Source organism: Bos javanicus, chromosome 13 (assembly GCF_032452875.1).
Source record: "Bos javanicus breed banteng chromosome 13, ARS-OSU_banteng_1.0, whole genome shotgun sequence".
Lineage (NCBI taxonomy): Eukaryota > Metazoa > Chordata > Mammalia > Artiodactyla > Bovidae > Bos > Bos javanicus.
Genome location: NC_083880.1, coordinates 70879821 through 70892892, shown reverse-complemented (window position 1 = coordinate 70892892; position 13072 = coordinate 70879821). Strand labels below are relative to the sequence as shown.

At 40.6% G+C, this 13072-nt stretch overlaps 1 protein-coding gene across 5 annotated transcripts in view; it reads left to right on the top strand.

Annotated features, from left to right (window-relative positions):
- PTPRT (protein tyrosine phosphatase receptor type T) overlaps positions 1–13072 on the top strand; it is a 594083-nt gene that overhangs the window by 341310 nt on the left and 239701 nt on the right. For all 5 annotated transcript variants that reach the window (XM_061437619.1, XM_061437621.1, XM_061437620.1 and 2 more), the window contains exon 6: positions 6601–6874. In XM_061437619.1, coding sequence (XP_061293603.1) covers positions 6601–6874 — 274 coding nt within the window. The remainder of the gene's footprint in view (positions 1–6600; positions 6875–13072) is intronic.

The window sequence follows — 13072 nt, the reverse complement described above, 5'->3', positions numbered from 1 at the left end:
TTATTGAAGTATAGTTGAGTTACAATATTATATTAGTTTTAGGTGTACCGCATTGTCAGTATTTTTACAGACTGTACTCCATTAAAAGTTATTACAAGATAATGGCTATAATTCCCTGTGAAATACAGTTTATCTATTTATAAAATACACAAACTGTATTGTATATCTACTTCATACATAGTAGTTCGTATCTCTTTATCCCATAGCCATAATATCCCCACCCCCCCCCCCGCCCCCGCCATCTTACCTCTCTACTTTGATAAGCACTAGTTGGTTTAGTGTGTGAATTTGTTTCAGTTTTGCATATATTACATTTGTTTGTATTACTTTCTCAGATTGTATTACTAATCTCTCAGTTGTGCCCTATTCTTTGTGACCCCATAGATGCAGCACGCCAGGCTTCCCTGACCATCTCCAACTCCCAGAACTTGCTCATACTCATGTCCATCGAGTCAGTGATGCCATCCAACCATCTCATCCTCTGTCGTCCCCTTCTGCTCCTGCCTTCTGTCTTTCCCAGCATCAGGGTCTTTTCCAGTGAGTCAGCTCTTCACATCAGGTGGCCAAAGTATTGAAGTTTCAGCTTCAGCATCAGTCTTCCCAATGAATATTCAGACTGATTTCCTTCAGAATGGACTGGTTGGATCTTCTTGCAGTCCAAGGGACTCTCAAGAGTCTTCTCCAACACCGCAGTTCAAAAGCACCAATTCTTCAATGCTCAGTTTTCTTTATACTCCAACTCTCACATCCATACATGACTACTGGAAAAACCATAGCTTTGACTAGATGGACCTTTGTCAGCAAAGTAATGTCTCTGCTTTTTAGTATGTTGTCTGGGCTTGTCATAGCTTTTCTTCCAAGAAGCAGTTGTCTTTTAATTTCATGGCTGCAGTCAGCATCAGCAGTGATTTTGGAGCCCCCCAAAATAGTGTCTCACTGTTACCATTGTTTCCCCATCTATTTGCCATGAAGTAATGGGACTGGATGCCATGATCTTGGTTTTCTGAATGTTGAGTTTTAATTCAGCTTTTTCACACTCCTCTTTCACTTTCATAAAGAGCTCTTTAGTTCCTCTTCACTTTGTGCCATAAGAGTGGTTTCATCTGCATATCCGAGGTTATTGATATTTCTCCCGGCAATCTTGATTCCAGCTTGTGCTTCATCCAGTCTGGCATTTCTCATGATGTACTCTGCATATAAGTTAAAGAAGCACGGTGACAATATATAGCCTTGACGTACTCCTTTCCCAATTTTGAACCAGTCTGTTGTTCAATGTCTGGTTCTAACTGTTGCTTCTTGAGCTGAATCCTGATTTCTCAGGAGGCAGGTAAGGTGATCTGGTATTCCCACCCCTTGAAGAATTTTCCACAGTTTGTTGTGATCCACACAGTCAAAGTCATTAGCGTAGTCCATGAATTAGAAGTAGCTGTTTTCCTGGAATTCTCTTGCTTTTTCTATGATCGAGTGGATGTTGGCAATTTGATCTCTGGTTCCTCTGTATTTTCTAAATCCATCTTGAATATCTGGGTTCTCAATTCATGTACTATTGAAGCCTAGCTTGGAGAATTTGGGGCATTGCTTTCCTAGTGTGTGAGATGGGTACAATTTGGCATTGCCTTTCTTTGGGACTGGAATGAAAACTGACCTTTTTCAGCTCTGTGGCCACTGCTAAGTTTTCCAAATTGGCTGGCATATTGAGTGAAGCACTTTGACAGCATCGCCTTTTAGAATTTGAAATAGCTCAAATCCCAGTGGATAGGATTCCATCACCTCCACTAGCTTTGTTCATAGTGATAACTTTCTAAGGCCCACTTAACTTCGGATTCCAGGATGTCTGGCTCTAGGTTAGTGATTACACCATCATGATTATTGGGTCATTAAGATAATTTTTGTATAGTTCTTCTGTGTATTCTTGCCATCTCTTCTTAATATCTTCTGCTTCTGTTCGGTCCATACAATTTCTGTCCTTTATTGTGCCCATCTTTGCCGAAATGTTCCCTTGGTATCTCTAATTTTCTTGAAGAGATCTCTAGTCTTCCCCATTGTGTTGTTTTCCTCTATTTCTTTGCATTGATCACTGAGGAAGGCTTTCTTATCTCTCCTGGCTATTCTTTGGAACTCTGCATTCAGATGGATATATCTTTCCTTTTCTCCTTTGCCTTTCACTTCTCTCTTTTTTTTTTTTTTCTCAGCTATTTGTAAGTCCTCCCCAGACAATGATTTTGTGTTTTTTCCATTTCTTTTTTTGGAGATGGTTTTGATCCCTGTCTCCTGTACAATGTCACGAATCTCTGTCCATAGTTCTTCAGGCACTCGGTCTATCAGATCTAATCCCTTGAATCTATTTGTCACTTCCAATGTATAATCATAAGGAATTTGATTTAGGTCATACTTGAATGGTCTAGTGGTTGTCCCTACTTTCTTCAACTTAGGTCTGAATTTTGCAATAAGGAGTTAATGATCTGAGCCACAGTCAGCTCCCCGTCTTGTTTTTGCTGATTGTATAGAGCGTCTCCATCTTTAGCTGCAAAGAATATAATCAATCTGATTTCAGTGTTGACCATCTGTATGTGTAAAGTCATTGTCTCCTGTGTTGTTGGAAGAGGGTGTTTGCTATGACCAGTGTTTTCTCTTGGCAAAACTCTGTTAACCTTTGCCCTGCTTCATATTGTACTCCAAGGCCAAATTTGCCTGTTATTCCAGGTATCTAGGTATCTCTTGACTTCCTACTTTTGCATTCCAGTTTCCTATGATAAAAAGGATATCTTTTTTTGGTGTTAGTTCTGGAAGGTCTTGTAGGTCTTCATAGTACTGTTCAACTTCAGCTTCTTCAGAATTAGTGGTTAGGGCATAGACTTGGATTACTCTGATATTACTGTAATATTGAATGGTTTGCTTTCTAGATTCTGCATATGAATTTGGTTTCTTTCTTATATCTTCAGTTTTGGAAAATATTGTCTGCTAGTCTTCAGGTCATTTTCATCCATAGCTGCTCTGTAAGTAGTGGTAATTTTGGCATACCCATGGGAGGATCTTTAGCTCTGGGTCTTCCTGCTCCACCATCTCAGTCACAGCTCTTTAAATTGACCATCTTTTCCATGAGTTTATAAACTACTTGTATGTTATCTGTAGTGAAATGTCTAGTCAAATATTTTGCCAACTTTTAATTTGGGTAATTTGTGTTTTTATTATTCACTATTAATGGATCATTATGTATGTTGGATGAGAGCATCATACATACAGTTTACAAATATTTTCTCTCAGTGTGTAGCTTGCCTTTTCATTTGTTGAATAGCACCTTCTAAAACCAATTTTTTAAAAATCTGATGATATCGAATTGATCTTTCCCTCCCTCCATTAGCAGATCATACTTTTGGTGGTATACTCACACACCCTTTCCATAATCCAAGGTCATGAAAATTTTCTCCTATGTTTTCTCCTAGAGAATTTATAACTTTAGCTTTGACAGTTAGGGTTATGATGTGTTCTCTCTGTTTTTGTGTATAATGTGAACTTATTTTTTTTTAATTTTTATTTTTTGTGAACAGGGTTTTTTATTGTATAGATTATTATGTTGTGTTAATTACTGCTGTACAGAGAAATGTCTAATGTGAATTTAAGTTTAGATTCTTGTGTGTGGATAGTCAGTTGACCTAGCGTCATTTGCTTAAAAGATTATCCCTCTATCGTCAAATTGTCTTGGAATTTTTGTCAGAAATCAACTGACCATGGATGGATTCAGCCTCTGACTAGAAGCCTCTTCCCCGGGTAGAGAAAGGGTATCACAGGATATGTCTGTGATGGGGTCATGGTCTGAAAGGATGTTGGTACCCTCAGTGGTGAGTGGTCAGAGAAGCATGAGTCATCATCTAACCTATCAGTCTGAACAGCAGAAGAGGCATTAGGTCCAGCTTCTCCAAAGCTTGCAGAGGTGCCTACAGGTTTTGCTTTTAAAGGCATCTAAGACAACTCCTCTAAGAGCTGGGGTCTTGGATCTGGGGCCAGAGTAGAGGTGTCTTGTCTCAGGAGACATTGAAACTAAGATACAGAAGTTTCCAGTGAGCCTGGGTCTGAAAAGTCAAGGAAGGAGAGGGGTGAGGGTTGTCAGTCACATTAGAAAGAGGATGAATGATGGACATTAAAGGTGAGGAGATGAAAAGAGGTGCAGATGAGCCTTGGCATTATGCATTGAGATGAAGCTACAGCCCAGGTTTCAGGTCCTATAAGAAGAGACCCTTAAAAAAATTATGAAGAAAATATGGTCATCAATGTCCATCTTCTCATTGAGAGAAATAGAGAAGGTGTCGCAGGAGGGGAAACATGAGTAAATGTTGTGCAGTGAGCATAGAATAAGAATACGTTATTCTCTCATCGGAGAAGGCAATGGCAACCCACTCCAGTACTCTTGCTCATACTCCCCGGGATTTTCTACTTAAAAAATAAAATCCTTTCTCTTTACAAACAATCCTGAATAGTTTATTCCAACCCTAGAGGTATGATTGCGGGAGGTGTTCTCATTTAGGTGTGATTTAATTATCCCCAGCACGCCGAAAAGAGCTTCAATAAATATGTTTTCAAGAGAATTATGATGAGAGTGAAGATAGCACAGAAACACAAATAATGCCCACTCTTTTGATTCTTTCCCTGACCTCGTCCTTTAAAGCATGTGTGCCAAGGGAAGGAAGGTTGCACAGTTCGCGTGACTCTTTCTTCCCTTCCTCCTCCTTAATCAGAGCTCCCAGATCTTTCAGAGAGGCCAGATTCCTGGCAGAAAGATTTATATGACAAAATAGTTTACAGCTTTCCGGCTGCAATTGCACGTTTGCCTCTGAATGGACAAGCTGCAGACACAGTGGGCCTCAGGGGGCTGCTGGCTGTGCTCTGGCACATTAATCCCAATTGTATGGAAACCGTATGTTGACAACACAGTTTAACCCCCAAAAAAATATCCTTTGCTAGCCTTTGTGATTTCAGACGAGGCGGGGTGGGATGGAGCTGTGCAACTTCAGCCGCTGAGGAAAACAAACACACAAAATGCTTGCAAGGCCCTCTGTTTGTTTCGTTGGCTTATGGAGTAGGAAGGGAGGTAGAGAAAAAGAAAGGATACTGAACTATGCATTGAGAGTCTGGATCTCTACTCTTGCTGCAGTTTGACACTCATGGGGCATTCTGCCTCGCAGCCTCAGCACCCTCATCTCTAGTCTGGCTGCTGAGTTTGGTTGAATTGACAAGTGAGTCCTCAGTAACCAGATTGGTGGAGAGGAAGGGGCAGTGGGGTTGCTGACTAACCCCTGGAGAGATGATTTGCCTCTCTCCCTAGCCTACACATTTGGCTTATGGTTGGTGTTTAATAAAGGCTTGGGCATCTCTCTTCACACATTAACAGCTTCTTACATCCTTCTAAGTTGAAAGAAATGTGCACGATCACTAGACAAGAGCTTAGAGGAATCACTTTCACTTGAATTGGTTTTCTACATTTCATCAGATTGGATTTTGGGCTTCTTTTCAATTTAGTTCAGTTTGGTCCACTTGAACAAGTATTCACTGATCAGCACACAGGTATCAGGCAATCTGCTGAACAGTGTGTGGACAGAGAGAGAGTGAAGCGGAGATAACTAAGCCACAACTGCCACTGTCTTAAAGGTCACTGTCCAGCCAGAGAAACAGCAGCTCCAAGCTCACATTGTTGCTGTCCCAGGCAGACAGCCATTAATCAGTGGTAGGAGAGTTGAGTAGGGGGAAAGTCATTCACATTTGGAAGACCTCGACCTGCTGCATGGAGGAGATGAAAGATAGGCTCAGCTTTCAGAGAAGGGCTTCCACAGGCAGAAGTGGGTAGAATGAGAGGGCACTGCAGGTGGAGGAAGCACCAGTTGGTGATGGCATGGGATAGTTTCCAAAGGATGTTTGTGCAGTAGCAGGGGTTCTGGAGCAGCTGCAGTCAGGGGCCTACCTACCATAAGACTCTTTGAGAAGTAGTTTACAAACCAGACACAAAGTGCCCCCAAGTGCCAGGATGAGGAATCTAGATTGTCTCATTCGGATAATGGAGAGCCTGTGAAAGTGCTTGAAGAGTGACAGTGTTTATGTTTAGGGAGGTCAGTGGATTGACTGGTGAGTTGATCACATAAATTAGAGGCAAAGAGACCTGCTGAGTTCAGCTAAGAGATGGGGAAGTGCCCCACCTCTACAATATAAAGGGAGGAGAACAAAGGGGAAGGGCGGGTGCAAATTGCTGATGTCAAGTCAACAGAGCTCGCTGATTAGAGGAGCAGAGTGAAAACCGAGGAGGTAGGAAATAAGGATGAGGCCCCAGAATCAAGATCTAGCCACTTGATGAACAGTGCTCCCCTCACTAAGGAAAGAAATGGAGGAGGAGGAACATGCAGGTTTGTAGGGGTTGAAACTGAGTTGCATTTTGGGCATACCCAGTGTGAACCAGCCCTTTGGAATATCTAAATGGAGATCTATTTCTGCAAAGCAGCAGGTTTAGAAGTCTGAAACTCTGGAGGGAGGTTTCAGTCATAGAAGTGATGATGGTAAATAACAAATTCATCCCTCCAGAGAGTTGCTCATCTGCCTCTCCTCTTTCCTATTCAGTGTTTATCAGCTGGTTGTCAAGGAGGAGCGACTTCAGAAGTCACGGAGGGCAGCTGACATCATCGAGTGCTTTTCAGTGCCAGTGAGCTACAGGAACGCTTCCAGCCTTGATTCCCTACACTACTTTGCTGCCGAATTGAAGCCTGCCAACCTGCCTGTCACCCAGCCATTTACAGTGGGTGACAACAAGACATACAATGGCTACTGGAACCCTCCTCTTTCCCCTCTGAAAAGCTACAGCATCTACTTCCAGGCCCTCAGCAAAGCAAACGGAGTAAGTATGGCCATTGGAGGCCATTTCTTGCCTTGTTTTCCCATTCTTAAATGAGAAGGCAGCATCGCCTTAGAGAGAGGTTGACATATTAAGGCCCATGGACCAAAGCATCCAGATCAGCCTTTTGTTGGGCGGAGGGGGTTGTTTTTTTTAATACAGTGATGCCTACTCATTTTCATAGTGTATGGCTGCTCTGATGCTACAGCAGTACACTTGAGTAGTTGCAACAGAGATTACTTTGCCTCCTAAAGTATTTACTCTGTGACCCTTTACACAAAATGTTCTCAGACAGCTGAATTAGAGGATGGAAAGGTGTTTCACTTGGGCAGATCATATTCACATCTGAGTCTTAATTTTCTCATCTATAAAAGAATACCTATAAATGTGATTTCTATGAATGCCCTAAGCATACATACTTTAGTTAATCAGTGACTACTAACCCCTTTCTCATTCCTATTAGTCACATTAGAAAATATTTTTCTCCCAAAAATAAGGTAACCTTTTCTGTGTCAGTTGTTTCTTTGCTGTTGTTGTTAATAAGAGGTGTCAGTCATAACATCACAAGATCACAGGGCAGAAAAGAATCTGAAAGGTCATCCAGTATCTCCCTGCCTTCCCCTACATACAAGACAGTGCTTCAGTCAACATAACAGTGTCACAGTTAACAGATGTTAATGTTTATTCCTTTGTTAAAAAATTGAAGTATAGTTGATTTTCAGTGTCATGTTATTTTCTTGTATACAGCAAAGTGATTCAGTAACATATCTATATCTATATATATTCAGTTATATATATATATATATTTTTTTCACATTCTTTTGCATTATGGTTTATTACAGGATGTTGAATCTAGTTCCCTGTGCTATATAGTAGGACCTTGTTGCTTATTTGTCTTTTATGTAATAGTTTCTATATGTTAATACCAAACTTGTAATTTATCCTTCTGCTACCCTTTTTCCCCTTTAGTAACCATAAGTGTGTTCATAAGCGTGTTCTTTACGTCTGTGGGTCTATTTCTATTTTGTAAATAAGTTCATTTGATCTTTTTTTTTAGAATCCACATATAAGTGTTATATGGTATTTGTCTTTCTCTGCCTGACTGGCTTCACTTAGTGTGATAATCTGTAGGTCCGTCCACGTCGCTGCAGACGGCATTATTCCATTCTTTTCATGGCTGAGTGGTATTCCATTGTGTGTGCCCCACGTCGTCTTTATCCATTCAGCTGTCCATGGACATTTAGATTGCTTCCATGTCTTGGCTATTGTAATGTGCTGCTGTCAACATTAGGATGTATGTATCTTTTCAGATTAAGGTTTTCTCGGGAAATATGCCCAGGAGTGGAGTTGCTGGATCATATGGCAACTCTACTTTTAGTTTTTTTAAGGAACCTCCATAATATTCTACACAGTAGCTGCACCAATTTACATTCCCATCAGCGACATAGGAGGGTTCCCTTTCTTCCACACCCTTTCAAGCATCTGTTAATTGACGATGTCAGTGCTTATTCTTGAATAACTCCAGTAACAAATTCGTTACTTTTTTATATGATAACTTGCTGATATTTGTGGGGGCTGTGACTGAGGGCTTTTTTTTTTTTTAACTGACTTAAGTATATCTTTTATTAACGCTTCTACCCATTGCTCTTAATCCATACTTTTAGGTCCCAGTAGAGCCAATGCAATCACCTTCTTAGGTGGTATTTTTTTTCAGTTCACTTTTCCTCTAGACACACACAAACCCATCTGGTCTTATGTTCTGCAAGCTAACTATCTTTAGTTCCTCTTATACTCAAGATTTTCTGCCTATGATGTTTTTATGGACATATTCCAGGTTGCCATATTTCATTCAGCAGATATATAATGAACAGTGACATATGCTAAGCCCTGTAGTTCATATTAAGATTATGTAGTATGTGCCCTCGAAGAGCTTCTATAATCACAAGGGAATCTGGTGTGTGTCATGTTCCACAGTGTGTCTGGAGAAGTGAGAGGCTCACTGGGGTAGAAAAACCTGAAACAAAAGAAAAATTTGTTGTTGAAGTTCTTAGAGAATAGCCTGTGTAGGTGCTGGGTGGCCAAGATAGTCTAGTCTGTTAGTGGCAGTCGTTACTTTATGAGAAACCTGGATTGAGAAACTACTTCACATTTAAAATGTCCACATAACCATTTATAGATTCCAAATTGGTATTTCATTTCTGCATTCATTACTGGTTCAAGGAACATTCCTCACAGAGAGTATAAAACTACAAAAAGAAGCTGCCAGACTGCCTTGCACCTGTGATCTGGCCTCTTCATACAACGCTCTGAGGTACTGAGGAGGAAGAAGTCACGATGGCCAGAAGCATCTGGGAGCCCATCTCTGTATCCCATATTAGCCAGTTTCTTGGTTCAGCACAGCCCTAACAAAGAGTGGCTTTCCCTGCTCTTGGCAACATGTCAAGAAGTGCTGTTGGGTTTCCATGCTGTGGAACAGAATCATAGCTGCATTCACGTCACCTGCTATCACATTCCTCCCAAGATTCTCCTAAAAACCCAACAACAGACAAAGTCTACAGAACCTAGGAAACTGGACCCCAGGAGCAATTTCTCCAACCTGAGCATGGTAGGTCCTAGAAGAGCAGCAGATGAGATAGGAGGAATATTGGAAGTCTTGCTCCCCAGACGTCATACAATAGATCCCCTTTTAAAAAAAACTAGTTTGGCTGTGCTGGGTCTTCTGCACGAGCTTTTTCTCTACTTGTGACAAGTAGGGGCTACTCTCTAGTTGTAGTGTGTGAGCTTCTCATTGTGGTAGTTTCTCTTGCTGTGGAGCACTGGCTCTAGGCGGCCAGGCTTCAGTTGTTGCAATGCGTGGTCTCTAGAGCAAAGGCTCAGTAGTTGTGGCACATGGGCTTAGTTGCTCTGAGACATGTGGTATCTTCCTGGACCACAGATAGAACCTGTGTCTCCTGCATTCGCAGGGGGATTCTTTACCACTGAGCCACCAGGGAAGCCCTAGACTCCCCTTTTCAAGACATGAGGGTTTGCCTTTAGGGAAAAAGGTCACCCCACTCTGAAGCTATCTAAGAGGCAGTTTCTACTCCTGGTTCCAAGATAAACACAATCATTTAGTTACTCATGCCTTTGATCCCACACCATGTGTACCCTCATCTGAGACCTAAGATTGGCTGCAGTGAAGCCTGAGCAGGAGTAGAATTGGGTGGATGCTTATGCCAGGAGTCTTGAGGGTGTAGTCGGCCTCACAGGAACAGAGAGGGAAAAGCTGTGGGAGCCGGGCACTCAGAGTATTGTATCTTTCTAGCAAGAGAAAAACTATGCACCATTTCAAATTATTGCATAGTATTAACTTTTACTGAAAAGAGTTGGGTGAAAGAGACATAGGAATGGGAAAGTCATCCTCAGTCTGACAAGTCTTTGCTTGGTCCCTCAGCTTGCTCCATATCATAAAGGGGAGCAGACAATGCAGTTAAGCCTGGAGGATTTTTGAGAAGAAAACGTTATAACCTGCAAATTTCTTATCAGCCAAGTTGTTGCTCTTGTGTAAACGCATCACAAAGACATTCTCACCATCCAGAGGCTCCCATTGGCCCTGCTTCTATAAAATCATACAGACAGTAGTTGAGCAAGCAATGAATCAAAATAAAGAAATTGCAAAGAAAGAAATATGAAATAAAAAGACACACAGTGAACCTGGAAACTAACTAAATATCATATTAATGCTAAAATAATTGTTCTAAACACATTGCAAAGAGGTTAATATTAAAAAGCGATTACTTAAAGAGAAAATATAAAAAAAAATTTACAGCTGTTATCTGGGGCTGTAATTCACTCTTGTGTCAACAAAAACTGAGAAAGAGTTGAAGAATTGATGAATGTAAATAAAAATCTGCTAATTTTCCCACTTTGGACAGGATGGAATAAATAATGACTACTTTATTTTTGATACCAAGGTTTTTTTTAAGTATTCTTTTTTAAAACATAAAGGCAGCCTTCCAATCTATCATAGAAAGCCAGAAAACAGCAATCTACAAAGAAAAGGGAAGAAACAAAGGAAACTATAAGTAAACATGAAAATCAGTAACTATAAAGCAAGCCAGAAAACAGAAGCACTCTATTTGATTTTTTTAAAGTGATGCTTAGCTCTCTTCATGAAGGGGTAAAATGTCTTGAGTCAAGTAAAAACCAGAATTCAGCAAATCTATATCTCTAGAAGACTAAAAACAAAGGTTAGGGCAAAGTTATATTACATTAAAATGAATTAAAGCAAAGCAGAAATGGCCATTTGTTGCCGGATGGTTGTGGGCAAGGTTGAATGATTTACTATCAATCAATTTCATTGCTTCCATTTCCATCTAAAGTTTCAGTGAGAACATCAGAACAAGATAAGAGAATTTTAGGGACAATATATATATATTCTATGAATAGTAAAGACAGTTTTTCAGCTTAGCAGAGTGTCTTGATATTTAGCCTTTACAGTCAGACTACTTACACATAAAACCCTAGTAACTGTGTGACTTTTAAGTTAATTAGATATGATTGATTAACTAAGTAAACATCTAGCAAGCACAATATGTGCCCCACCAAAAGGCACTTTTGTCTCTGAGTGCCTGGAATAAAGCAGTAAGCCAGACAGATGAAGAAATCCCTACCCTCATAGCAGTTATATTCTAGTAGGGAAGAGAGGGAGGGAGGGGGAGGGAAGGAGGGATGGAGAAGTAAAATAATATGTCAGATTATTAGGTTTAGAAATGTGGAGGTCACTCCTTTACTTTTAACTATTATTAGGATGAGAGTAAAGACACTTGGTAAACTCCACAGTGAACTATATAAATGTGGAATAATTCAGTCCAGTCCTAAAAACACTATGGAGAGTCCATGTATTATGTCCGTTATGAGACAAGGTACTCAAGAGTCTCCTCAGCCACTTTCATGAAGTGTGAATTGTTTACAGGCACTTAGGTTGGGAATTTTGATCACATTAGTAATACCTCATTTGCCTATTTATGCTTTCTTACAAATATTAATAGCAAAGGGCAGTCCCAGCTGTTGAAGCACTGTCCTTGGTGCTGAACTTTCAGCACCTGTCTTAGGAATTAGGCCATATTGTAACCATTTGTTTTGGGTACAACCATTACAAATCTATAGCACTTTAGAATTGGATGATTTTGAAGTGTCATCTTATGTACACCAGAAGCCAACACAGAAATCTCTAATAAAATGTTCTTGGCAAGGCATTATATAGCCTCAGCTTGACCACTGCAATTCTTTGGAGGAAAAAGTTGCTTCCTTTGTTAAACAAGTACAATAGTTAGAACTTTCTCCTTTCTATAAAGCCAAATTCTGTCTCCTTAACTCTGTAGTCTTGGACACTTGTATTGATTTGAACAAATCAAATTGTTCTTTACTATGTCAGCCTTTTGGAGAAAATATGACAGTATTAACCAGAATCCCTGTCCACCCAGACCATCCTGCATTGATATTTAATATGCAGTTACTTCTATTTCTCATATACTATGATTTCCCCACTCCAGTACTCTTGCCTGGAAAATCCCATGGATGGAGGAGCCTGGTAGGCTGTAGTCCATGGGGTCGCTAAGAGCCGGACATGACTGAGCGACTTTCTTTTCACTTTTCATTTTCATGCATTGGAGAAGGAAATGGCAACCCACTCCAGTGTTCTTGCCTGGAGAATCCCAGGGGCGGGGGAGCCTGGTGGGCTTCTCTATGGGGTCGCACAGAGTTGGACACGTCTGAAGCGACTTAGCAGCAGCAGCAGCATGATTTCTGTACCTCTTTCATTCTGTTTATCTATTCTGTTCTCTCATAGACAGACTCCTTTTTACAATGCTCTCCATGAAAGAAATGCCCAGAACCTGGCATTGCGCTCCGGATATAGTTAAACCGTGCTTGCTACATTTCAACTACCTTTCCTCCTTTGAACCATTTTCTAAGACACTATTTCTCATACATTCCAAGATATTTTTCTCACTCCAGGGGTCTCACACAGGCTGTTATTTTATCCTAGACTCTCTTCTTCAGTCCTTGAAGAACTAGGACCTTTTCAGTTTTCAGGTCTCATCTTCATTGTCATATTCTCTGGGAACTTTCCAACCATATTATCTAAGAACCATCCACATCAGCCCTCACTATTTGTTGACCTGTTCTTTACAACACTGTGTGTATTTTTAATTGCACTTG